Consider the following 26,168-nt stretch of genomic DNA (forward strand, 5'->3'; position numbering starts at 1 on the left):
TAGACTCGATCACAGTAACCCATTCGCGATTTCCAGGCTGCGTGAGTATTGCCCGACCTCGCCGGTCAGACCGGGTAAGGACTCTCGCCGTTGTGGCGACTCCCATTTGAAACCCCTATCGCACGGAGGATGAGCAAGTGGGCATAAAGATCAGGGACTGGAAGACTCTTGATTCTGCTATCTAAGGTGGGAAAGAGGCGAGATCTTTATAGACTGCCTGAATATGAGAATGGAAGGGAATGGTAGTGAATGGAAGCATCTGATCAGATCATCTGGAAGCCACTGATGCGTTGATGATGCCTCCTAGAAGTTTCTGTGGGGAAATGTGGAAACGGACTGTGCGAATAGGGGGTCAGACTGTTGGAGGCTGATATCCTATGTGTGACATACCCCCCCAGGTTGTGCTGGCTAGTGGGCAGTGCAAACTGAAGAAAGAAACTAGATCCCTAGCAACGTAGAGATATCGACGAGACCGAGTTGTTTGACGAAAGTAGCAAATTTCTGGCCTGGCAGAGCTTTGGTGAGCGGGCTGAGCGCCGTGGCTGAGTCACTCGGACCGGGGTCCGGTGTCGGATATGGGTGCTGAATGTCATGAAACTCATCCTGATCATCCGAGTCCTCATGATCAGATGGTTCGGGCTGTACCACAATCGTGGTGGCGTCTCCTTGGTCTGAGGTTGAGGAGATTGCTCAACGGGGTCAGGTTCAGGTTCATCGATTTGAGTGGGGATTTCCTCGTAATCCGACTCGTCCTCGATGTGGGCTGGAAGCTGTACTTCCACGCGCTGTGGGATAGGTTCTGGTGGCTGATCATTTCCGTCATAGAAGATGCTTTCATTGAAGGTCACATCTCGGACCCTTCGGACTTCTGATGTGGACGGAATCCAGATCCTGAAAATGTTCGTGGAATCATATCCAACGAGATAACCGATTTCTGTGTGAGGGTCGGTCTTTAGGTCCTTCTTCTGTCTGTTCTGAAGGGCCTGGGGTGTCAAGGATAGGCTCTGCAGCCGTATGCCTTGAGAAACGTGATGTCAGGCTGGTCTTGCTGGTAGCCTATGTCTCTGTTGTTGTCTCGCAGCCACTGATGAAGCAGCTGGAAAGGCGTTCGGAAGCTGTGGTTCTGCATGGGCGATCTGTTGTGCAAAAACACTGCAGCTTTCCAAGTCTCTGGCCAAAGATCAGATGGTAAATTGGCATCAATTCCCATTGTTCTGGCCTGGGCAGATATTACCCCCCCAGATCGCTCTGCAGAACCGTTTTGAGCGGGAGTGTAAGGCAGAAGGTTCATCTTGAATCCCTTTCCTCGATCCAGCTCTCATACGCACTCTGAAGAGAACGATCGTTATCACGGTGGATAATGCAAATGTTGAGATTCCATTGGCGTTGAACCATTGCCTCGTGGTTTCTCAAAGCAGTCATAACGGACCCTTGTGTCGCGTCATTCAGAAGGTAGATGAAGATCATGCTTGTAAATTCATCTTTGATAAGAAGAACAGCTTCCTTGCCGTTGAATGAGGTGTTCATACTGAAGATATCAACGTAGATTCTCCAGAATGGTCTGGGGCCTCGGTTTTGAGGGGTTCGGCGAGAGACGACCTTCTTTCCCTTCCCAAGGGAACACGCGGTGCAATCGATGGTAACTGGGCCTTTGATCTTCGAACCCGTCGTGTTCTCAACAAGATGCTCTAGGCTTGAGCGTTCAAGTGACCTAGGCGCTTATGCCAAAGCGTAGCATCTGCTGTTTTCACTGTGCGAGGTGCAGATGAAGATGTGAAATTGGAGGCGTGAGAGTCCTCCTTAATCGGGTTGAACTCGATGACCGGTTGACGAAAGCGGCGTTTCGTATGAAATATAATCTGATCGTCTTTAGAGACGCGTCCAGATAGTGGATTCCAGTTGTATCCTTCGCAAGAAAGCGGTCGAGGGATGCGATGTTGGTGTGGAATTTTGGCACGAAGGCAACTTCGTTGAGCTGAAAAAGTCCTCCTTCTTCAAGCTTCATACGGACTGTGCCGTAGCCAAGGATCTGAAGTTGACTATCGCCTGCAAAGAGCTCTTTTGGCTCTGCAAGGGCGGTGTAGTCAAGAAAACGGGATCGGTTGTTGCAAATGTGTGTGTCTGATCCGGAATCAAGGATAAAGGAGTCATACAGCGGGTAGACTGCCTTTCCCGTCGAGAAACTGGTTGATGGAGGTGTTGAGGAGGCGGTGTGTTGTCAGGAGCTGGTAGAAGACCGGCAAACGCTGTGCCTTTAACGGAGGAGTCGGACGATTTCTCCATTTCCTTCTTCTTGAAGTCTTGTGCTTTCTCCGTCATCTTCTTTGCCCATGGATTGGAGTCGAGGATTTCCTTGATCTTCTTCTCAACCTTCTGATCAGGAGTCCAGCCATCAGGCCGAGCTGATTTGATGAGATAGAAGCAATCTACGAAGCGGTGATATTCTCCGCAGACACACATAGGAACACCATCAGCGTTCTTGCTTGAAGACCACTTAGGCTTGTCCTCTTCCTCTCCGATTTCTCTCCTTGCCTTGGAAGGCAGCTCCGAATGATCCTTTGCTGTTGTTGGCGGCCTTGATTCGGTGAGCTCGTTCAAAGATCTCACTGATCTTAATGCCGTCCGGGAAGTCGGTCTTCCAATCAGGCTTGCCGAATACGGCCTCGTCTTCCATTTTGTTGACCCAATAGTCTGTGAATGGGGCGTTGATGGACGAAACAGCCTGTAGGAAATCTTGGGTAGGGCGAAGGTCCTGGACATCAGGAAGCCCTAATTGCTTTGCCTCAGTGAGGACTTTCTGCCATTGGGTGACCCAAGCTTCGATCTTGGTCCTGTTTGGCGACTGAAGGGTGGAACGATAACGCTGAACAACTTCCTCTCGAGTGCCCAGTCGGTTGGGGCCACACGAGCCTGAAGCAAGGCAAGTTGCTTTGCAACGTCGTGTTCCTCGGCAATGGTGCTGTAGTAGTTGCCGATGGTCTTGACGATGTGTTGTTGAAGGCTGGCGAGTGCCTTCACTTGATCCCTATACCCTTGAAGCTTCGAGCGGTATTGGGTGTGGAGGAATTCGAGACGGCGAAATTCCTCCGAGGTCAGATCCACGAGATCAGATGCTTCGTGGTTGATTTGTCGGAATGTTGGTTCAACTGGCTGCTGAAGAACCGGCTTACCCTCCTTGACGGCAGGGTCCAGAAAGTCCCAAAGACTGTGGGACGTGGCGAATTTCTTGATGATAGAAATCCATTGTTTCCAGTCGCAAGGGCCGTTGAGCACGGTGCCCTTGGAAGAGCCATCAAGATCTAGAGCTGAGCTCATTGTGGAAGCTATTCTGCGCAGCGGAATGAACGAGAATAAGATACCCAGTCAATGGCAGACCGGGCTCATAACTATCGCACGGAGGATGAGCAAGTGGGCATAAAGATCAGGGACTGGAAGACTCTTGATTCTGCTATCTAAGGTGGGAAAGAGGCGAGATCTTTATAGACTGCCTGAATATGAGAATGGAAGGGAATGGTAGTGAATGGAAGCATCTGATCAGATCATCTGGAAGCCACTGATGCGTTGATGATGCCTCCTAGAAGTTTCTGTGGGGAAATGTGGAAACGGACTGTGCGAATAGGGGGTCAGACTGTTGGAGGCTGATATCCTATGTGTGACAACCCCGTCTCATCAAAGTTATAGACATCCTCGTCAAGAATCCCCCATTTCTGTTTCGTCGCCGCGACTCGATCGTACCATCCTTGGATCTTTTGGGGGTCTTCGCATTTGGCGCGTTGATAATCGTATCGGCGAGAGTACTTTGCCTTGATTTCGCCGTGGCGGCCAACAAACTTCCGCACCCAGTTCTCCCCGACAGGATCTTTGCCTCGCTCGGAAAGCAATAAGTTGGCCATCCGACGAGTGTAAGCCACTGTCGGCGGCATTCCTCGCTCGTCCATCGACAAGATCCATTGTACCAGGGCAGTCTCTTCCGTCGCCGTCAACTTTAGGTTGTTCACCTGAGCGTCGCGTCGGCGAATGACACCGCGCAGCCGATCAGATACTGTCGATTGAGGGACGTCGTATGCGGCCGCTGCCTTGCGGGTACTTTCGAATTGGCCCTGCTGATAGGCCCTGACGGCGAGCAGGACCCGTTCTTCGCGTGGAACCAATTGGTCTCCCGTCGCCGTCATTGTGCTCGGTTTGTCTTGCCATAAGTGTGGGTCGCGGCGGTGGGGAATTTTTCTGACCGAGTAGGGGGTCTGACCGGGAAGGGGGTGGATTACGTTATCCCAAAGCTCATCAATCCTTTGGCTTGCTAACCAGCTAACCTTGTGGTGCGACCGACACCCTTGACAGCTAGCAGCCAACATTTCTTCACCCTCGTGATAACGCTATAGGGTCAATACCGTTGCATTAAGGTGTCTTTCGCTCGTGACGACTTTGGTGATAGGAAGTTTTGCGAAAGCCCGTGTAATCGTATATCACTATCGCAAGTGTCAGCTGGCAAGCAAACCGACCACACAATGGCCAAACCGACCAACGAAGGAAGCTCGGTCAAGCAAGCTGACGATAGAAGCTCGCCACGCCCGGCTGAAGAAGATGATGCACCCCGGCTACCGGACGCAGTCCAGCAACGCCGCCCGAAGCGCAACAGAGTCTCTCTCAACCCCAAGGACAATCATTCGCAATTGGCAGACCAATTACAGCAGCTCCCAGAAGCTCTCAACGCGTGGAAATGGTCCATCCGATTCCTCAAGCTGATGCGAGACAAATCTAAGGAAGCTCTCGAACTTGACAAGATACGTGTTATCCATGATAAGGAGTTCCGGGTTACGCTTCCAGTCAGCAAGACAGTCAGAGTATATCCAGAATATCCTCCAGATCTTGCCATTAGGGCCACGGTCAACTGCAAAGAAGGCGACTTCCCCGTCGGCCTTTGCAGCGAGGAGTACGTCGAGGAACGCTTGTGTAGATGTAGTAGCGCCGTAGCGTTGAAGACGAAGCTGGCGCTGAATGTATCCTACATCACGATCGTTGATTAGGACCTCAGGATGGTCGCGTTGGGTAGCCTCGGCAATATCCTTCCGCATATTAGCTGCGTTGCTACTATAGGTCTCAACGAGACGGTATAGTCGTTCGATGCCAAATTTGCGTTGACTGCGTTGACGAATAAGGGCAGAGGCAGCCGGCGCGAAGAGAGGCTCGTGGCAGTGGGAATTGACCTTGAAAGTAACCCTGTACGACTGCGAAGGTTGGTGGAATCGGATGTTACTGTAAAACAGGCATCCTGACTTTTTGGTTGACGTTTTGTACTTGCCCTCATTCTCCTCCCAGGACCTATAGCTACCACTATACTGGCACCGAATGGTGGCTGCTTTACGCTTAGCCTTCCCGGAAGTCTTGCTTTTGCAACGTTAACGACGTAGCCTTGATCTTGCTGATCATTCCGAAGTGCCTCAAGAGCCTCGGCATATGTGCAAAAAGTGTGTCCTGGATAGATATAGGCTCAGGCCTTCGCCCTCGATCGTAGCCATCGTGGCGGAGGCGCGGCGGCGTTGGTATTGTGTTGAATGAGAGTGGTGATAGCTTCAAACGCTCCAAATCAAAGATATGCGGCGTAGGCAGTAGGAAGGGAGGCGCGCGTTGGGCCGCGGCAGCCATCGCGTTAGGAACGCGCGCGCCAAATTGTGGTGCGCGCCTACTCTTCCAAATGGGGTTTAAGTCTCCGTGCATGTTTCGAAATCGTCCGTGCATGTTTCGTTACTCCGAGATTATGGCGAAAAGTTTAAGAACAAAAATCGGCTATCTTTCGCATTTCCTAGGAGGGAAGACCGTGCACGACCCGATGAAATGGGCACCAGACAAGCAAGCAGTCAGAGCGACAATTAAGTTTGCGATGGCCACGAAAAGGCTCGACAGGGGCCAAACTCAATGACGCGAGCGGCAGCTGACAATGCTGACTAATCTTCACTAACATTATCCAGCTTCGCAAGGCGACAGACCATGCTTCAGCTGCCGAGGATAGGATGCTGAACATTTGGAGAAATTGGCCTTTAAGCAGGCTTGTCATGGAAGCATCGACCGAGGCTGGACAACGAGCGAACAGAATCGTGGGGCTCTGGGTGTCATGAAGCAATGTACTGTTACCGTAGATCACTTACTGCAGTGGCCGTCTAGGAGATTCCTCCGGGCGTAATACAAATAATAATAATAATAAAATAGTGCAACTGCCAGTGCGTAAAACTTACACTAAACAACGAGGAACCGTCAGTGTAGTAGAAAAGGCCCGCACTGAACCAGCAGTGTGGAGCAAATAAGCACACTACACTGGCAGTGCGCTGAACAGTCGGTCCACACTATTAGGAGCCCTGCTTGGGAGGCACTTGCAACATGCTTCTGCTGGGCAACAAAGGCGTCCCCTTGCTGTGTCGCATCATGGAAAACATACCGGTACATCATCGTTTGGACTCAATTGTGCCTGCCCTTATCCTTCCGCCCGCGCTCTAAGCTTGCTGAGCGTTACTCTAATTCAGGTGCCTGACTCGCAGGACTTGACTCGCACCGAAGTAAAGCACCGAAGTACCCAAGTACGAAGTACGAAAGTAATACACTGGTATAAATAGCAGGCCTTGTCTTCTATCCTTCGCCAGACTTCTTTCACGCCTCTCCCCTTGCTAGCCAAAAGATCGTCTCTATATCGACCCAAGCTTCCACGCGCTCGTCTTCTACTTTGTTCCAAATCAGGCAGCAGGCTTCGAATCAGTCAAACCCCAACCAGGGTTTGTGTCAAATCAGCGGGTGTCGGCCGTCTCTTGCGCCAGTGACCTGGCGATTAGATCGACGCGATCCCGACAGTCCTGCCTTGGTTCGAAATGGCGGCCAAGACCAAATTTTACAATCTGCTCTGGCGCGTCGGAGTCGGAGTCTGTATTATCGTTCTACTCGCGAACTTCCGACTCCATAGCGATCCTCCATCAAATATCGAGCACACATTATCCCATATCTCGACAAATCAAGATACGCAGCAAGCGACCGTCAACTCTCTCCAGGCATCTTCACTATCAACAACGAGTACTACCATTTCAAGCGTGCCTGGCACAATCCCCGGCATTCCGGGCAAGGTGTGGCAGTCAGCGAAAGACCGCAATTTCACCAATGACCAACAAACTATCATTGATAGCTGGCTGCAGAAGAATCCTAACTTCCGGTACGAGCTCCTGACCGACCAGTCCGCCGAGAATTACGTTATAGCGCGTTATAACGAGTCACGCCCCGATATCGTCGCCTTATACCTGGCACTGCCCATTGCCATTCTCAGAGCAGACTTGCTGCGCTATCTGATCTTGCTGTCTGAGGGGGGAATTTGGAGTGATATCGATGTTACCTGTGAGGTAGGCGTCGGTCACTGGCTGCCTGCTGAGATATATCACACCGCACCGAACATCAGCTTGATAGTTGGCCTCGAGTTCGATATCCCATCCGACGAGGCTCGCCCTGTTTACTCGCAACTAACGAATTGGGTATTTGCTGCTCGACCAGGCTCGTCGCACCTATTGTATGTCGTCAATTCCGTCGTCAAAGAGCTATATAATATCGCTACAGAGAACGGCGTCCCACCGAGCGGTATGGGGGAAAAGCTGAGTCGAATGGTGGACGACCGGGATATTGCTGGTATAAAGAAGCCGCGCTTTGTGGGCGACGTGCTAGTCATGCCAGGCGCTGCGTTTGCTGCGTTACAGAATGGATTTCCCCAGGATCAAGTGGAGCCACTTGTGAGCCATCATTATGCCGGCTCGTGGAAAGGTCCGGCGGATGAAGCAAGGGAGAAGCGCAAAAAGAACAAAGGAGAAGAGCGGAAGAAGGTGGAATAGTAGAAAGCCGAGACGAGAAGTAAAGAAGGGTCTTAAAGCTTTTTAGAGGCAAGGTCAAGTAGCCGGAAATGCCGCGCCCGTAAAATACGAGAAGTCCTTACTCGTCCCACAGACCCACGTAAAGTGGGTCCTCACCACCTGTCTGTGTCAACCACCTGGCTGTGTCACTTCACCGCTTCAAGCCTCTATCTTGACCTCAACAACGGCACATTATGAAGAATAAAGAGCTTACGCTTGAAAGGCGCGTAGCCGAGGCTATTAAAGCCATTGAGGCAAATCCCAATATGTCCCCGCGCTGCGGCTAAGGAATTTGGGGTTCCACGCGAACGACTCCGCTTGCGATTTCACGGCATCCAACCTCGCAGCGGCCATAAAGCAACGCATACGAGGCTATCGCCAGCTCAAGAGGACTCAATCGATCTGTATATCGATCGTCTTGAGCGTATAGGACTTGCGGTGCGGAAGGACTTACCATGCCCCACCCCTTTCGGTAACACCCACCTTTCGGTAGCGCAATTGAAAAATTCTCCACCAAAAGTCTACCATTTGAACTACATGAAATATGATCAGAACTTAACATTATAAACACAAAAATATCATTCCGTAGAGAAATGGACGCTCTTATATGTACCGGCGCTTTTTACCATTCGCCCGGATCTGGTGGTGACTGGAAGGGCTTCGGTGCCACCTTGACTTCGATCACTGAAGCTGTCTCCACCTCTGAGACCTCCTCCTCCTCTGTGTCAGAATTCAGCACAACGGCTATCTCTTGGCTTTTAATTTGGGAATGGCTTCCTCAGCCACCAAAGCTTCACTGAGAGTCATGAACCGTCTGTTCGGGTTCGGAATTGCTCTCCTCTTCTTGCCTCTCTGCAGCCGGGCCACTTCTTCCTCTAGCTTCGCGATTCTGTTGCTGTGCTCGGCAAGCGTCTGTTCTTGGGCTTCAAAGCCTCTAGCTATCACGGCGTATCGTCTCCGGGTGCCAGGAGTCTTGTTCTTTCCGAAATCGCGAATCTGGCGGCTGTTTCTTGGCGTATCATCAGAACCCAAAATGGCGCGGACTTTGGAGACGTCTCTACAATGTCTGCGTGAATTTCTGGGGCCGCAATGCCTTGGATCGTGAGATCGGCCAATTCCCAGTGACCCTCCAGCCGGACAATATATTCTTTGCCGTCATTCCAACCTCGCGCGCTTTAGCATATGCCCGTATAAAATTGACCTTATGAACAGGCGCAGAATCGGTCAAACAGGTCAATTTCTGAAGTTCTTTCGGTAAGCTGCCTTGGAGGCATTGAATACACCGTTATCTAACGGCTGGAGGCCATGAGAGCAGTGGTCAGGAAGGTAACAGCAATAAACGTTGTTCAAAAAGCATGTGGCCATCCATGCATGCTGGTCCCGGTTAACAGTAATTCCTACAGAGGTGGATAAAGAAACGCACCGTTGCATGACTTCCATGTCCATCTAATATGATCAGTCTAGCATCTGAGGCATCGGCTGGTCGCGTCTGGGGCAAATAGACCTCTCAAGCCACTCAATAGCGATATGGTTGTCCGTCCATCCGTTGGGCGACGTTATGTAATGCCAGTCGGCTATTTTGCCGAATTCCGTCAAGAACCACTGTTTCTGAAGTTCTTTGCCCTTGAAGATAATGCCAGGAGTAAGGACACGGCCGTCCGCGGTGATAGCTTCAATAAATGAGGTCCAGTTGCGGGACTGTGGCCCTTTCAGAAGGGCCTTCCGTTTTGGGTCTGCACTCCCAACCACAAGACTATCCAAACCTGGCAAAAGAGTCTGGTTAGTAAAAGTAATGAAAGACAAGCCAAATACTCACCAAAGCCAGACATAATACCGCCTTCGTCAACATTCACGGTATTTTCTGGTTTAATCCATCCATACTCCTTTTCCTGATATCGAAGAACCAGTGAACCGCACGAGGCGTAAAAGCATTAAATCGGTTAGCTTCCTGACGTCTCCACGCTTGTTCTTGATGTCCGGATGGCGATTGATGAATTTAGAGACCCAGTTGCGCCCCACTGTCCGCTCGTTGTTCAGTTGTTTCATAAGAGCCTCCACACATGCGCGGATCTGACTGTGGGAGGGAGCATAGCCGAGAGACTCTTGGCGGAGGATCCAAGAAACCAAGCGAGCTTCCTGAGACTTACTCAAGAGTTGACGAGGCTGGATCTGATCAGCCAGGGCTACCTGGCCTTTGAGTCTGTCGGAAATAGACTGCTGAGGTATGTCATACTTTTGGGCGGCGCGGTACTGCGACAAGCCGTTTTTTGTGACATCAATTATCGCATTAGCCATAATATCCTCCGTATAAATACCTGAGGCCGCTTTAAGGTCATTTTGGTCATGTGGTGGAGGAATAACGAGAAGAATCATCGTCAGGAGGCGGAAGGAGATTAGGGGTTGGATGGTAATTTCGCGTGCAAGGTACGCACAAGCCACAGACCCTGTACAAACATTCAACCATCGAAAAGTAGAATTCAATCAATCCTCTATCTACTCCAAGTGACGGCTTGTGAATATCTTCAAAGCTGGCTGGAATCGGTGTAAGTGAAATTGATGGTTTTTGGTGGGGATATTTTCTAATGCGCTACCGAAAGGTGGGTGTTACCGAAAGGGAGGTGGGGCATGGTAGTCGCCAAGGCCTTTGCTTTACGTACCTCACTGAGTCATGCAACGCACCACGTCATGCAACAAATTGCCCGACCGGCAAGCCAGAGCGAAAATTAATCCTGCAACCGACACAACCATTTAAAATACTATTAAACATTACAATATGTGAAACACTTCATACAGAGTCTATCTATATGATGGTTTTCTTAGGAAATATGAGCAGGCGGTCTTGTGGTCCGCCCAGACCTGAGAGACTGAGAAACCGGCCTCCATACTTCCCTGCGCTTCCGTCGAACGGGAGGTATGTCTTTACCCCTAAAGCTCCGGGACTGTGGTCTCGAGCCACTGAAGCTTCAGAACCAATCTTTACCCTTTCTTCCTCCGAGTTGTTGCGTGGTTGAATGCCCGTCGCGCAAACCCGCTTCCAACGCCCCTCGTTTTTCTCACCGCTACCATGTCTTTTGTGCCCTCTTACACCAGGCTTTGACGTAGCAGCTACCTCAAACTTGACTTCCCGAATAGCCTGGCGTTCAGCCTCGCGTGCAGACCTCTCTGCTTTTAATTTTGCTGCGGCCTCCCGTTTCTCAGCTCGCTTTGCCTCGCGCTCCGCAGCACGCTCTGTCTTCTCTCGAGAACGCTGCTCGCAAGGCCTGACGCATTGCAGCCCGCTGTTTTTCTTCTCGGCAGATTCTCGAGCCTTTCTTCACGTGATATGGCTACCTGGAGTCGACGATCTTCAATGGCTTGCTTGCGCTGCTCGTCGGCCTGTGCCTTGTCCGTCTGACGTCGCCGCGCCAGTTCCACCTTGGCTGGACTGAAAAAGACCGGCTGGCCACCACTTTCTTCCGGATTGAAAAGGCCCAAGGCCTTTCTGCGTTTCCCTTTTTTATGTGCAAGTTTGAGCGCTTCCTGTAGATCTCGATTTTCGTGTTGTACGAGCTCATATTGTGTCGCCAGTTTCTCTGATGCTCGGGAGAGCGCTGTGACTCGGGAGTCCATCAGCCCTTCCTTGCGGAGACGGCGGGTAATGCGCCGAATAGCCCGAAGAGAGCCTGAGTCTTCATCGCCCTTTCCTCAGATGCAGTTTGTGGGGTGTCACATCACTGCTGTGGCTAATCTTGGACAATACTTTGCCGGGGTCGAGTGGATGGATTCCTGTGGCCCGCCAACCAGCCTCGATATTTTTGGCCGTAAATGCCTGGTTCCACGCATCACGAAAGAGTGGCCAAAAATTCCGTTTGGTAAGGCGAATTAACCCCCATCCAATGGACATCAGCTGGTCGGAACCTTGAGCATAATAGGTGGAGAGTGCGGAAAACAGGCCAACATCGAGTGGTTGAAGCCGATGAGTTGAGTGCGATGGCAACACAGCAATGAGAATTCGATTCCGATCGGCATAGTCAATGAATTTCAGGTTAATGTGACTATTGTGACCGTCTAAAATTAAGAGACGGTAGGCACGACCAGCCTTTTGCTTCGTATGGCAGTCAAATATGCGCTGAAGCCAGTGTAAACCCAGTGCATCACAGCTCCAGCCGTTTTCCGTACTGGCGAAGAAGGCTACTTGCTGGAATGGTCAAAATCCTCAAGCCAAGTATCTTGAAAGTCTTTTGACTCCCCTTTGTAAATGAGGGCCGGTGGCAGGTACGAATAATCTGCACATATGGCAGCGATCAGCGTGATGAACTCCCGGTTCCCGTCTTGGCTTGCCCCGACCAGTTTTCCGCGCCTGAGGGCTTCTCGGGGACAACTCGCTTGGTGGAGCGAGAGAGACCAATTTGGAATCCTTCTCGTCAAAATTATAAACATTTGAGGGACTGATGTTGTACTTTTCGATCTTTTCGCGGAGCTAGTTGGATTCGGTCAGAAATGGCGACTTTACGGCATTTGACCGAGTATTGTCGGCAGTATACCCCTTGAAATGACGATAAAAAGCAGTCTTACTAGATTGAAGAAGTTTTGGAAATGCCTGGAATTATCAGCAGCCTTCCGCTGATGATCTATGGTGCGCAAATACAAGCTCGAAAGACGGTCATGGTGTCGCTTGCGGAAGCGGCTCACCCAGTTGACACCAAGTGGATGTCACAGGTCCGGCTTTGGTGGGCGGTCAGCGGATTACCCCGCAGATTACCGCCGATTACCCGCTTGCCCTTGACATCACCTCTGCCGGGTTGATGTCATCTTCGGAGCGCCATAAAGCGCGAAAGCCGGGACCGACGACGAGAAACCAGTTCGACTGGATAGCCTGCGTTTGTGCGATCAGAATGCACCCTGTCTAAGGTCCTACATCCTGTCGGTTGCGAGGTTGCGGTGATTTGAAGCATTTTCTAGCCTTGACGCACTGGAGCTACAGCGGCGCTTAGCGGATGCATACCCTGTCTACAGGCCACTACCGCTGACTGTAGCGACGCAGCCCTGACGGCCTGGGGCACTTTCGCCGCCAAGGTCCTCGTCATTCTATCAGACGGGTGTTCAAAATCACTGCGCCATCGACTTTTCGCTACCACCGACGTTGAATTGCCCCGACGCACGTTTGTGTCCCTTTTTCGCCTTGCCTGTCCTTTCGGATGGCCTTGAACAACTTATCCAAAGAGCTGGGTCCACGTTCTTCGTCCATTTGCCTCGCCACGATATCTTCAGTTAAGCCGTCCGACTGGGCCCGCCTCCGAACCTCATCGACGATGATCTTGCGCGTGGAAAGGTAATTCTTCTCTGCAGATGGCCGCCATCGAGCACCCCAGTCTCGCTCAAGAGAATCCACAGAAGGCATTTCGCCCCAGCCCTGCCGCCAGAGACGCAGCAGCTCCTGTACAGATTTGACAGAACGGGGGAGCTTGAAGCTCGGATGTTCGCGCGGCCCAGGCGGCTCGCCATGCGCTCTTCCCTGGGGGGCTTGCCCCTGGCCCGCTTGCACCATTCCCTGCTGCTGCTCTAGAGAGAGCGGAGCGTATGTCGGACCGCCCGCTTGCGAAGGGCCTATCTCGGACCTGAGGACCGTCTCTCGTGGAGCGCGGCGCCTCTGTTGATGAGCTCCCGCGATCTCCGCATGTTGACCTGCAGCACCTTGGCCGGGGCTGAAGGTGACGGTGTAGGTCGCCTGCGCAAACTCATCCAACTTTGTGCATAGTTCGTAAGAAGCCCCCAAAAGGTCTAGATGTCTTCGCTCAGCTAACTGCTCGGCTGCGACCTGTTGAGTCAGTACTGTGCGCAGCTTCTCCGCAACCACCGGCATCGCTTTTTGAATGACCGTGGTATGGCTGTCTTCGTGGTCCCGTGTGCATGTGTCTTGAACTTTGCTGGCGAACGCTTCAAACTCGGGGCAAGAGAAGACCGGATCCTGGAAGATAGGATGGTCGGGGTAGGACTCGCGAAGGAAGACAGCGTCCTGCAGGAGCACCTCTCGAAGCCACTCCAGGAGTTCCAAGAAGGCGCCGGCGGCCATGTTCTGCTCCACCCCAGATCTGAGAAAGGGCTACTGTGGGCCTCTTTCCATTTGTCGAGTTGAGGCCAGACCTGCACGAGTAGCACCACAGGCGGCCTTACGGTGGCCCGGGGCACGAAATAAGACCCCGACCATTCAGGGTCAAAGTCGGCCACGGCCCTCATGAATTCGAAAGGCAGGGAAGTCAGATAGCAGCCGGTCATCTGGTCTCCGTTATTCCAACGACCGGCTCGGCGGATCTGTATAGTTCGGGTCAGCCCAGGCCAGGGGGTTGGCGGCTTGCCTAGGGCAGATGACATGCCTGGCCTTCATCCACTCCGGCCATGTCGGCGTTTTGCGTCGCGGCCACTCTAGGCGCGTGGCTGACCTTGGAGACCTTGATGCCGGCCTTCTTGTAGAACCTGGACGTCCATTCTCGGGCAGTCTGGCCCGACAACGGAGCTGTATATTCGGTGAGTGAAAGGGTCGATGCACCCTCTGAGTTATGGGATTCCGGTGAATGCCATCACGCTTACCTTGAGGCTCTTTCGCCGATCGGCGGAGCACCTTCGTTTCATACCAGTCTTCGCTTCTTTGGAAGACGGAAACCTTTCCGCCTTTCTACCTGCCAGCGCCAGAAAAGCCAGAACGCGAGGGCGCCGATGAGACAAGACCTGGGATCTCGATGCCGCAGAGCAGATCCATACTCCATGCGGCCGTGCTGGTTGGTCTTCCCACAGTTCATCACGACAACCAGCGCCTTCGTGGTATACCCTGGGCCTTGAAGCCCTCGTTGGGTAAGTCCAGGGGAAAGCAGTCTGCCAACTCCATCGGCAGGCGGTTGCCGGACCGCAGCAGCATGTGGTTCCCGAGCAGAAAGTCCACCTGCGTCCTCAGGGCGCAGGCGATCTCTTTCCTCTCGGACCATGCCACGTTGGTGTGGTCGGGTATCTGCGCCGGCGCATACACATCTCTCAGAGTTCCAACTCCCCTGTCCATGTATTCCTTCCTCTTCCGGCTCCAAGTCGTTGCAAGAATGCTGCGTTTGAGCGCCTTCAGTGCCACTCCTGTGGCCGGGCCGCAGGATTGACTCCCGGCTCTTCTGCTCGTCGTAAAGCTTCTGTATGGCCGAGACGTAGCCCGTACAGTATTATACTGTAGTTTGAGCGTGGACTCATACAACTCCAAGTCGGAGTCTGACTCGTATTCGCTACCTCCGCCGCCTACAACGATGGTATCTGCTGGGGGAAGCTGGGTGTTAGTATGATGGGCTGGCTCAGTCCGACGACCACATCCCGTGATCAACATCTGTTACCTGATGGTGCTCTGCGTCTTTTCACGGCCCTCTTGGCTTCCTGAGCCTCGAGGTGTCGTTTTCTTTCATCGGCGACCCTCTTTCCTTTCTTTGGAGGACGTGATGCCACTACCTCCTTCATGAAGAGCAAGAGCTTTCCTTCATCGACCAGGTCTCCCGGTAGCTGTTGGCCCTGTGGTACCGAGGCCGGCCAAACGTCCGGGATCGCAGGCCAGTTGGCTTGACACCACTCCTGTGAGGCGGTCAATGCATGGATCTACATGAAGATTGCAGGGCGCGCATGCGGGCTTGCCTTCCATTCTTCCTGCTTGGGACGATAATTTCGCTTCGTATTCTTCGGCTGGGTGTTCTCCAGATCTAACAGGTAGTGCTCAATGGCCGCCCTGACCCGGGGATCCTCTATCGCGTTTGACATGGTGCAGGCGGTCGCCGTCGCGACGGTGGCAATGGAGGGGGGGGAGGAGGAGGTGGGAGGAGGGAGGTGGAGCGCAACGCGCGTGAGCGAGACCGAAATCGAAGGTCTCGCGCAGGGCCCCGCGGGCGTGGACCTTCGATTTTGCCGTCCGATGGCGGTAATCCGACTAAGAAAACGCCAGCCCCGCAGGGCCGGGCCTTGGAAAACGACATGGTTTTGCATGGGGCGGGGCGGTAATCCGATTACCGGATGACCGGTCGGCCGGCCCCGGGACCTGTGACACCAACGCGTATCCAGAGCCATGGAACCAGAGTGCGTCGGCTCGGAATGCGCCACAGTGTGTGCTGCTCCCGTTATCATCACCTGCTCCTCCATTGACATCAGTTCTAGGCGGCTCCGCCGACGTTACCGCATCGGGTGCCAATCCCGACCACTCCCGGCCGATCGCGTCCGACTGTTGACAACATTTCTACCCATTTGACGCACGTCAGCTCTGCAACTACGTCCTCTCGCAAAAAGGTGGTCGCCATGGCGCAAGCCGAGTCGTCAGGGAAAGCGAAGGTTGCGCAGCCAGTCGCCGTCGCGGTTCCGCCATACCACGTCCGACTCGGATACTGATGACTGCGACTGGGACGTGATCGACTCTTCTGGTCCGCTTGATGCAGCTCTGTTGAGTGGTCAAGACGTCGACTCGCAGCGACCGAGTCCAACGTTGGCCGAGGCCCCCCTACCTGTCGAGTCTCACGCGAACCAACAAGAAACCACCCCCCCCGGCCGGAACGACTTGTTGATGACGGCGAACCCAAGCTATGCAAGGAGCAGCAGAATCTGGTCGACCTGATTGCCAGCGGTCGTAACGTCTTCTACACGGGCTCGGCAGGTTGTGGCAAGTCGACGGTGTTGAAGGCTGCTCTAAAGAGACTCCGGGCCATGGGCATGGTCGTCGACGTCTTGGCTCCCACCGGCCGAGCCGCCCTTCAGGTCAATGGTGTGTCGACGTGGTCCTATATGGGATGGACGCCCGACCATCATAAGCTTCCGTTAGATAAACTCAAGACTCTGGCCTTCCGAAAGCATGTCCGGCAGCGTCTCAGGCACACCGATGTACTCATCATCGATGAGATCAGCATGGTCGAGAATCATCACCTGCAGCGCATTAATGTTTGCATGAAGGAGGTGAGGCGCTGGAAAGACGATGATCCGCCTGCATTCGGTGGAGTCCAGGTCGTTGTCACCGGCGACTTCTGCCAACTCCCCCCCCGGTGAAGCCTTTCCAGCATTGCATCGAGTGCGGGCACGAGATGGAAGCCGATGCAAGCAAAACTGAATTCAATTGCCCAGCCGACGAGAATCATGGGCCATTCCACGAGCATGAAAAGTGGGCTTTCATGAGTGATGCATGGGGTCAATGTGACTTTACGCACGTGCACTTGACACAAATTCATCGGCGGAACGATAAACACTTGTCACACATAGGATATCAGCCTCCAACAGTCTGACCCCCTATTCGCACAGTCCGTTTCCACATTTCCCCACAGAAACTTCTAGGAGGCATCATCAACGCATCAGTGGCTTCCAGATGATCCGATCAGATGCTTCTATTCACTACCATTCCCTTCCATTCTCATATTCAGGCAGTCTATAAAGATCTCGCCTCTTTCCCACCTTAAATAGCAGAATCAAGAGTCTTCCAGTCCCTGATCTTTATGCCCACTTGCTCATCCTCCGTGCGATAGTTATGAGCCCGGTCTGCCATTGACTGGGTATCTTATTCTCGTTCATTCCGCTGCGCAGAATAGCTTCCACAATGAGCTCAGCTCTAGATCTTGATGGCTCTTCCAAGGGCACCGTGCTCAACGGCCCTTGCGACTGGAAACAATGGATTTCTATCATCAAGAAATTCGCCACGTCCCACAGTCTTTGGGACTTTCTGGACCCTGCCGTCAAGGAGGGTAAGCCGGTTCTTCAGCAGCCAGTTGAACCAACATTCCGACAAATCAACCACGAAGCATCTGATCTCGTGGATCTGACCTCGGAGGAATTTCGCCGTCTCGAATTCCTCCACACCCAATACCGCTCGAAGCTTCAAGGGTATAGGGATCAAGTGAAGGCACTCGCCAGCCTTCAACAACACATCGTCAAGACCATCGGCAACTACTACAGCACCATTGCCGAGGAACACGACGTTGCAAAGCAACTTGCCTTGCTTCAGGCTCGTGTGGCCCCAACCGACTGGGCACTCGAGAGGAAGTTGTTCAGCGTTATCGTTCCACCCTTCAGTCGCCAAACAGGACCAAGATCGAAGCTTGGGTCACCCAATGGCAGAAAGTCCTCACTGAGGCAAAGCAATTAGGGCTTCCTGATGTCCAGGACCTTCGCCCTACCCAAGATTTCCTACAGGCTGTTTCGTCCATCAACGCCCCATTCACAGACTATTGGGTCAACAAAATGGAAGACGAGGCCGTATTCGGCAAGCCTGATTGGAAGACCGACTTCCCGGACGGCATTAAGATCAGTGAGATCTTTGAACGAGCTCACCGAATCAAGGCCGCCAACAACAGCAAAGGATCATTCGGAGCTGCCTTCCAAGGCAAGGGAGAGAAATCGGAGAGGGAGAGGACAAGCCTAAGTGGTCTTCAAGCAAGAACGCTGATGGTGTTCCTATGTGTGTCTGCGGAGAATATCACCGCTTCGTAGATTGCTTCTATCTCATCAAATCAGCTCGGCCTGATGGCTGGACTCCTGATCAGAAGGTTGAGAAGAAGATCAAGGAAATCCTCGACTCCAATCCATGGGCAAAGAAGATGACGGAGAAAGCACAAGACTTCAAGAAGAAGGAAATGGAGAAATCGTCCGACTCCTCCGTTAAAGGCACAGCGTTTGCCGGTCTTCTACCAGCTCCTGACAACACACCGCCTCCCTCAACACCTCCATCAACCAGTTTCTCGACGGGAAAGGCAGTCTACCCGCTGTATGACTCCTTTATCCTTGATTCCGGATCAGACACACACATTTGCAACAACCGATCCCGTTTTCTTGACTACACCGCCCTTGCAGAGCCAGAAGAGCTCTTTGCAGGCGATAGTCAACTTCAGATCCTTGGCTACGGCACAGTCCGTATGAAGCTTGAAGAAGGAGGACTTTTTCAGCTCAACGAAGTTGCCTTCGTGCCAAAATTCCACACCAACATCGCATCCTCGACCGCTTTCTTGCGAAGGATACAACTGGAATCCACTATCTGGACGCGTCTCTAAAGACGATCAGATTATATTTCATACGAAACGCCGCTTTCGTCAACCGGTCATCGAGTTCAACCCGATTAAGGAGGACTCTCACGCCTCCAACTTCACATCTTCATCTGCACCTCGCGCAGTGAAAACAGCAGATGCTACGCTTTGGCATAAGCGCCTAGGTCACTTGAACGCTCAAGCCCTAGAGCATCTTGTTGAGAACACGACGGGTTCGAAGATCAAAGGCCCAGTTACCATCGATTGCACCGCGTGTTCCCTTGGGAAGGGAAGAAGGTCGTCTCTCGCCGAACCCCTCAAAACCGAGCCCCAGACCATTCTGGAGAATCTACGTTGATATCTTCAGTATGAACACCTCATTCAACGGCAAGGAAGCTGTTCTTCTTATCAAAGATGAATTTACAAGCATGATCTTCATCTACCTTCTGAATGACGCGACACAAGGGTCCGTTATGACTGCTTTGAGAAACCACGAGGCAATGGTTCAACGCCAATGGAATCTCAACATTTGCATTATCCACCGTGATAACGATCGTTCTCTTCAGAGTGCGTATGAGAGCTGGATCGAGGAAAAGGGATTCAAGATGAACCTTCTGCCCCTTACACTCCCGCTCAAAACGGTTCTGCAGAGCGATCTGGGGTAATATCTGCCCAGGCCAGAACAATGGGAATTGATGCCAATTTACCATCTGATCTTTGGCCAGAGACTTGGAAAGCTGCAGTGTTTTTGCACAACAGATCGCCCATGCAGAACCACAGCTTCGAACGCCTTTCCAGCTGCTTCATCAGTGGCTGCGAGACAACAACAGAGACATAGGCTACCAGCAAGACCAGCCTGACATCACGTTTCTCAAGGCATACGGCTGCAGAGCCTATCCCTTGACACCCCAGGCCCTTCAGAACAGACAGAAGAAGGACCTAAAGACCGACCTCACACAGAAATCGGTTATCTCGTTGGATATGATTCCACGAACATTTTCAGGATCTGGATTCCGTCCACATCAGAAGTCCGAAGGGTCCGAGATGTGACCTTCAATGAAAGCATCTTCTATGACGGAAATGATCAGCCACCAGAACCTATCCCACAGCGCGTGGAAGTACAGCTTCCAGCCCACATCGAGGACGAGTCGGATTACGAGGAAATCCCCACTCAAATCGATGAACCTGAACCTGACCCCGTTGAGCAATCTCCCTCAACCTCAGACCAAGGAGACGCCACCACGATTGTGGTACAACCCGAACCATCTGATCATGAGGACTCGGATGATCAGGATGAGTTTCATGACATTCAGCACCCATATCCGACACCGGACCCCGGTCCGAGTGACTCTCAGCCACGGCGCTCAGCCCGCACTCCAAAGCCTCGCAAGCTCAGTGCTTTTTCGACCAACACTAAGGGTCAATTCCACAGCTCTTTCTTTCTCGGCAGAGAAGAAAAACTTCACAGACGACACCTTCCTCCCGAACCTACGACGTATAAGGAACTTCGCACCCACAGATTTGGTCCTCAGTTCAGAGAAGGAGCCCACGCCGAGTGGAAAGCACTCCAACAGAGAGGAACCTTCAGAGCGGTCCCCAGAGACCAGGTCACGGGCAAGCTTTGCCACTTACCTGGGTCTTTAAGTATAAGTTCGACAAGCATGGCTTTCTTACAAAGTTCAAAGCCCGTCTTTGTGTTCGAGGAGATCTTCAACAGCTAGGTGACAAGGACACCTATGCAGCAACCCTTGCAGGACGTTCTTTCCGGATTCTCATGGCCATCACCGCCAAATTCGACCTTGAGACCCGACAGCTCGACGCAGTTAATGCCTTCACAAACGCCCTCTTAGAAGACGAGGAGGAGGTCTATGTAGCCTTCCCAGACGGATACTACAGACAGGGATGGGCTCTTCGCCTCATGCGAGCCCTCTATGGCCTCCGACGGTCCCCTCTTCTTTGGCAGAAGGAACTCACTGCTGCATTCAGAGAGCTTGGTCTTACACAGTGTCCCGACGAACCCTGCATCTTCCAGAACGACTGGCTCACTGTTTTCTTCTTCGTTGACGATATTGTTTTCCTCTATCGCAAGGAAAACGAGGACGCAGCTGATGAGATGGTTGCAGCCCTCAAGAGGAAGTACGCGATGACAGACCAAGGGAATTACAATGGTTCCTTGGTATCAGACTCTACGTTGCTAGGGATCTAGTTTCTTTCTTCAGTTTGCACTGCCCACTAGCCAGCACAACCTGGGGTATGTCACACATAGGATATCAGCCTCCAACAGTCTGACCCCTATTCGCACAGTCCGTTTCCACATTTCCCACAGAAACTTCTAGGAGGCATCATCAACGCATCAGTGGCTTCCAGATGATCTGATCAGATGCTTCCATTCACTACCATTCCCTTCCATTCTCATATTCAGGCAGTCTATAAAGATCTCGCCTCTTTCCCACCTTAGATAGCAGAATCAAGAGTCTTCCAGTCCCTGATCTTTATGCCCACTTGCTCATCCTCCGTGCGATAGTCCTTACTCGGTCTGACCGGCGAGGTCGGCCTATGGTCACGCAGCCAGGAAATCGAGAATGGGTTACGGTGATTGAGTCTATCAATTGCCAAGGTTGGGCTTTGCCGGCGATGGTCATCTTCCAGGGCAAGGCGCACCAAGTGTCACGGGCTGTGCCCGGCTGGTGGACCCGGTTGTACCGGGTCCGGTGGGTCGTGCTCCGGTGGCAACACCGGCCCCGCTCCGCGGACCCGGAAGCTGCGAGAACATTCCGTGAAGGGCAATATAAGCTCGCACTCGAGGCGTGGCCTCGAGTTCAGCTTCTTTTCCTCCTTAGCTCTAGATAGACAACACCTAGGCACCTGCTAGTTGAATAAACTCCGGGCCATCGAATCGTAGCCTAGTTGGTCAGGCTCGAGATCGTGGAAGTCGACTGCCAGGCGCTCGCCTGGTGGCGGCGTTCTCGTGGCTCCTTCGAATTTGTCGTTTCAATTTGGCCGTGCCGCAGTCATCACATCCTGTGGTGGTGATGCCTTTGATGCGGACGCCTCTTGAGCAGTTGACAAGGTGCTCCAGGGTTCTTGGACCTGGATGCCCAAGGCGGAGATGCCAGAGCTCTGCGGTCGCGGTCTGTGGGTGGCGTTTGGTGATGGAGCTGAATTTGTTGCGTCGGGCGAAGAACGCTCTCCTTGACACATCGTAAGGAATGTGCTCCAGCACGAATTGCCCATGCTCTTCTTGGACGAAGGCGAGGATGCGTCTATCGGCTGCTCGAAGGCATGATCGCTGGCCGGGGGATTCGTCCCACCAAACGCCCTGCCTTTTTAGGTGTTTGTAGGAGATGAGGTTGCATGCAAAGTTTTCACAGTAGGCGGCATCGGTTAAACGCAGCAGACGAGGTCCTCGAGGGTCCTCGACTTCCACGTCCACGTCGCCATAGCCTTGGATTGGCACCTTGCTTTCTCCTGCCCAAAGGAAGTCTCCAGGGGTTGCTCTTCTAAAGTGGGTGAAGCGAGAAATCTCGTTGAAGATGTCGATGGTGGACCCAGAGTCAAGCAGGGCGGAGTGGCATAGAGGGTAGTTATCAACGGCAAAAGCTGCCTTTGTGTCCGCTCGAGCGATGAAGAAAGAAGCTAGAGAGCACTTTCCCATCGCTCTTAGGAGTCAGTCCTGATCCTCATGCTTCTCTCCGTCTCTGCGTTGCTCTTGTCGCTTCCCCCTTTGCTCTTTTGATCTCTTCTGCGATGGACTCGTCTTTGAGGTTTTTCTTGATTGTGTCCGAGGGCTTCCACCACTCGGCAGCTCTATCCGGGAAGATTCCCCAGCAAAAGTCAAGGCGGACGAATATGGCGGCTAGATTTCGGGGTGTCGTCAGAGTCCAAAAACGGCCTATGTTCCGGGGATGCCGTAACTTTGTCTCCTTGGATCTCAGGATGCCCCAACGCCTTGGCCCTTGGAACGCGAGATTGGCCAATTTCCAGTGGTTCTCCAACCGGACAAGATGTTTCTTGTTGTCATTCCCGTTTGACGTGCCGTGGCATACGCACGTATAAAATTGACCTTGTCAACAGGTGTGGAATCCGTCAAAGAAGCCAGTCTGTCAAGCTCCTTCCGGTAGGCTGTCTTTATAGCATTGAAAACACCGTTGTCTAATGGCTGGAGGCCATGAGAACAGTGAGATGGAAGATAACAACAGTAGACATTGTTCAGAAAGCACGTAGCCATCCACTTATTCTGTCGTCAAATCAGCAGGGCCTCATCGCCGTAAAAACGAAGTACGAACCGTTGCATGACTCCCATGTCCATCCAGAATGATAAGCCTGGCCTCAGAGTCGTCGTCAGGTCGCGTCTGAGGCAAATAGACTTCCTCAAGCCATTCGACGGCAATGTGGTTGTCCGTCCATCCATTTGGTGAAGTTATGTAGTTCCAATCCGCAAATTCTCGAAACTCGTCCTTAAACCACTGTGCCTGGAGATCTTTGCCCTTAAATATGATGCCAGGAGTCAAGGCGCGCCCGTCGGCGCCAGGGTGGCAAACCACTCAATCCCAGCAACGGTTGCTCAATATAGTTGAGCAACCGTCAACTCAATCAACTCAATCGAGTGTCTGCTGAATAAGCTTGTCAATTCAATTCATGCTCCCGTTGATTGATGGATTGATGAGATTGCCGTTGACGGTCAGGGATCCTGTAGGGTAGGTGGCCAAGGCGAAATGTAGGTACGGATTGGGTATATAGCTACCACTAACCTTACAGGTTACTCAGGCCCGTTGTAGGTAAGCCTCCTCTCCTCTTCGGGGAACAGGGCCCCCTGTTCCGTTGGAAGAGTCGACGCGCTGCGCGCATCGACGCGCTTCACAACAAAGTTCAATCTCTCGCCTCAGTTCCACTTCCACTTCTCGATTCTTCCACAACGCCTTGGCTGATCTAAACATTCCTATATGCAATGAGCGAATCTCCTGAGCCTTCTTCTACTCCCTTGCCGCCATCAGGCGATTCGGGCGACTCAGGCCCCGTTCCCCATCTCGAGTGGGATGCCTTCCCTGGCATCACTTCCGCGGCTATACCAAGTCTCAACGCGCCGGCAAGCTCAAATCGTGGATCTGGAGCTTTGGGTTCGACATTGAACATCAAGCTAACGTAGATAATCGCCTCTGGGTCTGTGAGCGGTGTTTACCGAAGAAATCGCCGAAGGGACCCGTGAGCTTCGCGGCAAAGGGGACCCTAAACATTGAGCGCCATCTACATGATGCTCACAATGTTATTGACCCATCAGGTAGACGGTTACCGAAGGGTTCTACAACCAACAAGCGTTCTATTGCCCAATTCTTCAACCTCGATGCCAATGACCAGAAGGAGCAAGCATTCATTAACAAGCTAAAAAACCAATTCGATAAAGATGTCTTCCAATCTCTCTTGCTTGCTTGGATCACCGAGTCGAATGTTGCCTTCCGCGCAGTTGAAGCCCCTCGATTCCGGCGTCTTCTCGAATACCTCAATCCCTCGATCGCCCTGACTCAAGCCCACATGACACACTCGACTATTCGAACGAAGCTTTTCCAAGAATACCACCAGTACAAGCATATTGTGATAAAGGAACTGAGGAGCGCCCGGGCAGATACACCTTGCGTTTGACGGCTGGAGATCGCCCAATCGCTATGCGCTTAATGGGATTGCTGCGTTCTATCTCTCTAGGAAAAGCGGCCACAGAAGATCATCCTTGGGCTCCTGAACTCCGAGAGTCTCATACTGGCGAGAATATAGCGTCGCAGGTGGCGGAAGTGATCGAATCATTCGAGATTCAAGACAAGATCGGGTATTTCACGCTTGACAATGCGAAGAATAACGATACGGCGGTAGCAGCACTGGGACACGTTTTTAATTTTGAAGGGAAGCAGAGACGGGTCCGCTGCTTTGGGCATATCATCAATCTCGTGGCCAAAGCGCTGCTCTTTGGCAAAGATAATGAAGTCTTCAAATCAGAAGAGCGACTCGACCTGGACCTTGCTCGACATGATCTCTGGCGGAAGAGGGGGCCTATTGGCAAGCTCCACAACCTTGTCCACTGGATTCATCAATCGGATAGGTTAACGTACATGCTTCGGGATCTACAACGCAAGAGGACAGTACGAAGAAACCAGTTGACGTTGTAACGGATAACATGACACGATGGTTGTCCCATTATAAGATGATGGATCGAGCCCTTCTACTGCACGACTTTCTTGACGACCTCGTCGCATTGGAACAGTTCGAATATACCCGAAGCAGGTCAAAGAAGAAAGACATGCCTGCATGCCTCCGAGATTCTGACCTGCTGACCGGTAACGACTGGACAGTGATCAGCCACTTTCGGAATATTCTTAAGCACTTCGAAAATGCCATCAAGGCCCTCGAGGGAGATGCCCAGATTCGGGTGCGTAAGGGCGGCAACCTCGTGGCATACGGAACAGCATGGGATATTATCCAAGCATTCGAATATCTCCTTGAACGATTGGAAGAGGCAAAGGAATTCGCCAAGGATGTGCCTGATTCCGAGCATTTCGCGATAAACGTCGAATTGGGGTGGAAGAAGTTGGAGAAATACTATATCAAGTTGGTTGAGTGCCCGGTATATTATGCTGCAGTCGCTCTCCATCCCGCCTTGCGACTGCAATGGTTTGAGGAGGCTTGGGCTCATCGACCTGAATGGGTCCTTGAGGCACGACGGATTGTTCGGGGCATCTGGGAACGCGACTATAAGTCATTAATTCTCAGCGATGACGAGGCTATTCCGATGGTTAAACGTCGAAAGGTTGACGACTTGAACGAGTTCCAACAGTTCCGACTGAGGCACCGGCTACAAGCTGGTCAGACGGCCACAACCCGTCGTGGGCCACCTACTGCCGATGAATTCGATCGCTGGACTGTTGATATCGGCGCAGATGACGGAGACATCACGGATCCGTTCCAATACTGGCAACTCAAAGAGTCAACGTATCCCAGACTTGCTCGAATGGCCTTTGATATGCTATCTATACCGCCAATGTCAGCAGAGTGCGAGAGGGCGTTCTCATTTGCTGGGCTAATGGTCACACGACTACGCAGCCGGCTTCAGGCTAACACGATCAATGCAGGCCAGGCAATTCGGTCTTGGCTGAAGGCAGGGCTAATACCCGACTACCAGGGGATTATTGATGCTTCAGTCGATGACGATGTCTTCCCCGAAGAGGTGCCCCACGAAGGACGAGAAGTTGATGGTGTTGAGGACCTTAAGTAGCTTACTAATAGGTAGGGTAGGGCATCAACTCCGTCAATCAACGCAATCAAT

At 52.4% G+C, this 26,168-nt stretch overlaps 7 protein-coding genes across 7 annotated transcripts; 3 read left to right on the plus strand and 4 right to left on the minus strand.

The window, feature by feature from the left end:
• Positions 1 to 3,623: 3,623 nt before the first annotated feature.
• HRG_01612 (tc5 transposase DNA-binding domain-containing protein) lies at positions 3,624 to 4,172 on the minus strand (the record flags this gene model as incomplete). Its single annotated transcript, XM_044860083.1, has 1 exon — positions 3,624 to 4,172. The coding sequence occupies one exon, from the start codon at positions 4,170 to 4,172 to the stop codon at positions 3,624 to 3,626; it is 549 nt and encodes a 182-aa protein (XP_044723716.1).
• Positions 4,173 to 6,854: 2,682 nt separating this feature from the next.
• On the plus strand, positions 6,855 to 7,853 carry HRG_01613 (glycosyltransferase sugar-binding containing DXD motif domain-containing protein; the record flags this gene model as incomplete). The annotated part of the gene is made up of 1 exon (XM_044860084.1): positions 6,855 to 7,853. The coding sequence occupies one exon, from the start codon at positions 6,855 to 6,857 to the stop codon at positions 7,851 to 7,853; it is 999 nt and encodes a 332-aa protein (XP_044723717.1).
• Positions 7,854 to 9,326: 1,473 nt separating this feature from the next.
• Positions 9,327 to 10,166, minus strand: HRG_01614 (DDE superfamily endonuclease domain-containing protein; the record flags this gene model as incomplete). The annotated part of the gene is made up of 2 exons (XM_044860085.1): positions 9,327 to 9,634; positions 9,776 to 10,166. The coding sequence occupies 2 exons, from the start codon at positions 10,164 to 10,166 to the stop codon at positions 9,327 to 9,329; spliced, it is 699 nt and encodes a 232-aa protein (XP_044723718.1).
• Positions 10,167 to 12,981: 2,815 nt separating this feature from the next.
• Positions 12,982 to 15,632, minus strand: HRG_01615 (centromere DNA-binding protein complex CBF3 subunit; the record flags this gene model as incomplete). The annotated part of the gene is made up of 10 exons (XM_044860086.1): positions 12,982 to 13,053; positions 13,153 to 13,596; positions 13,684 to 13,953; positions 14,025 to 14,162; positions 14,225 to 14,364; positions 14,439 to 14,519; positions 14,676 to 14,853; positions 15,049 to 15,140; positions 15,218 to 15,449; positions 15,510 to 15,632. The coding sequence occupies 10 exons, from the start codon at positions 15,630 to 15,632 to the stop codon at positions 12,982 to 12,984; spliced, it is 1,770 nt and encodes a 589-aa protein (XP_044723719.1).
• A 930-nt stretch (positions 15,633 to 16,562) lies between these two features.
• Positions 16,563 to 17,007, plus strand: HRG_01616 (PIF1-like helicase domain-containing protein; the record flags this gene model as incomplete). The annotated part of the gene is made up of 3 exons (XM_044860087.1): positions 16,563 to 16,613; positions 16,668 to 16,894; positions 16,974 to 17,007. The coding sequence occupies 3 exons, from the start codon at positions 16,563 to 16,565 to the stop codon at positions 17,005 to 17,007; spliced, it is 312 nt and encodes a 103-aa protein (XP_044723720.1).
• Positions 17,008 to 17,439: 432 nt separating this feature from the next.
• Positions 17,440 to 17,985, plus strand: HRG_01617 (uncharacterized protein; the record flags this gene model as incomplete). Its single annotated transcript, XM_044860088.1, has 1 exon — positions 17,440 to 17,985. The coding sequence occupies one exon, from the start codon at positions 17,440 to 17,442 to the stop codon at positions 17,983 to 17,985; it is 546 nt and encodes a 181-aa protein (XP_044723721.1).
• Positions 17,986 to 21,770: 3,785 nt separating this feature from the next.
• Positions 21,771 to 22,514, minus strand: HRG_01618 (GAG-pre-integrase domain-containing protein; the record flags this gene model as incomplete). Its single annotated transcript, XM_044860089.1, has 1 exon — positions 21,771 to 22,514. The coding sequence occupies one exon, from the start codon at positions 22,512 to 22,514 to the stop codon at positions 21,771 to 21,773; it is 744 nt and encodes a 247-aa protein (XP_044723722.1).
• Between the last annotated feature and the right edge of the window lie 3,654 nt (positions 22,515 to 26,168).

Source organism: Hirsutella rhossiliensis, assembly GCF_020360975.1.
Source record: "Hirsutella rhossiliensis strain HR02 chromosome Unknown scaffold00002, whole genome shotgun sequence".
NCBI lineage: Eukaryota > Fungi > Ascomycota > Sordariomycetes > Hypocreales > Ophiocordycipitaceae > Hirsutella > Hirsutella rhossiliensis.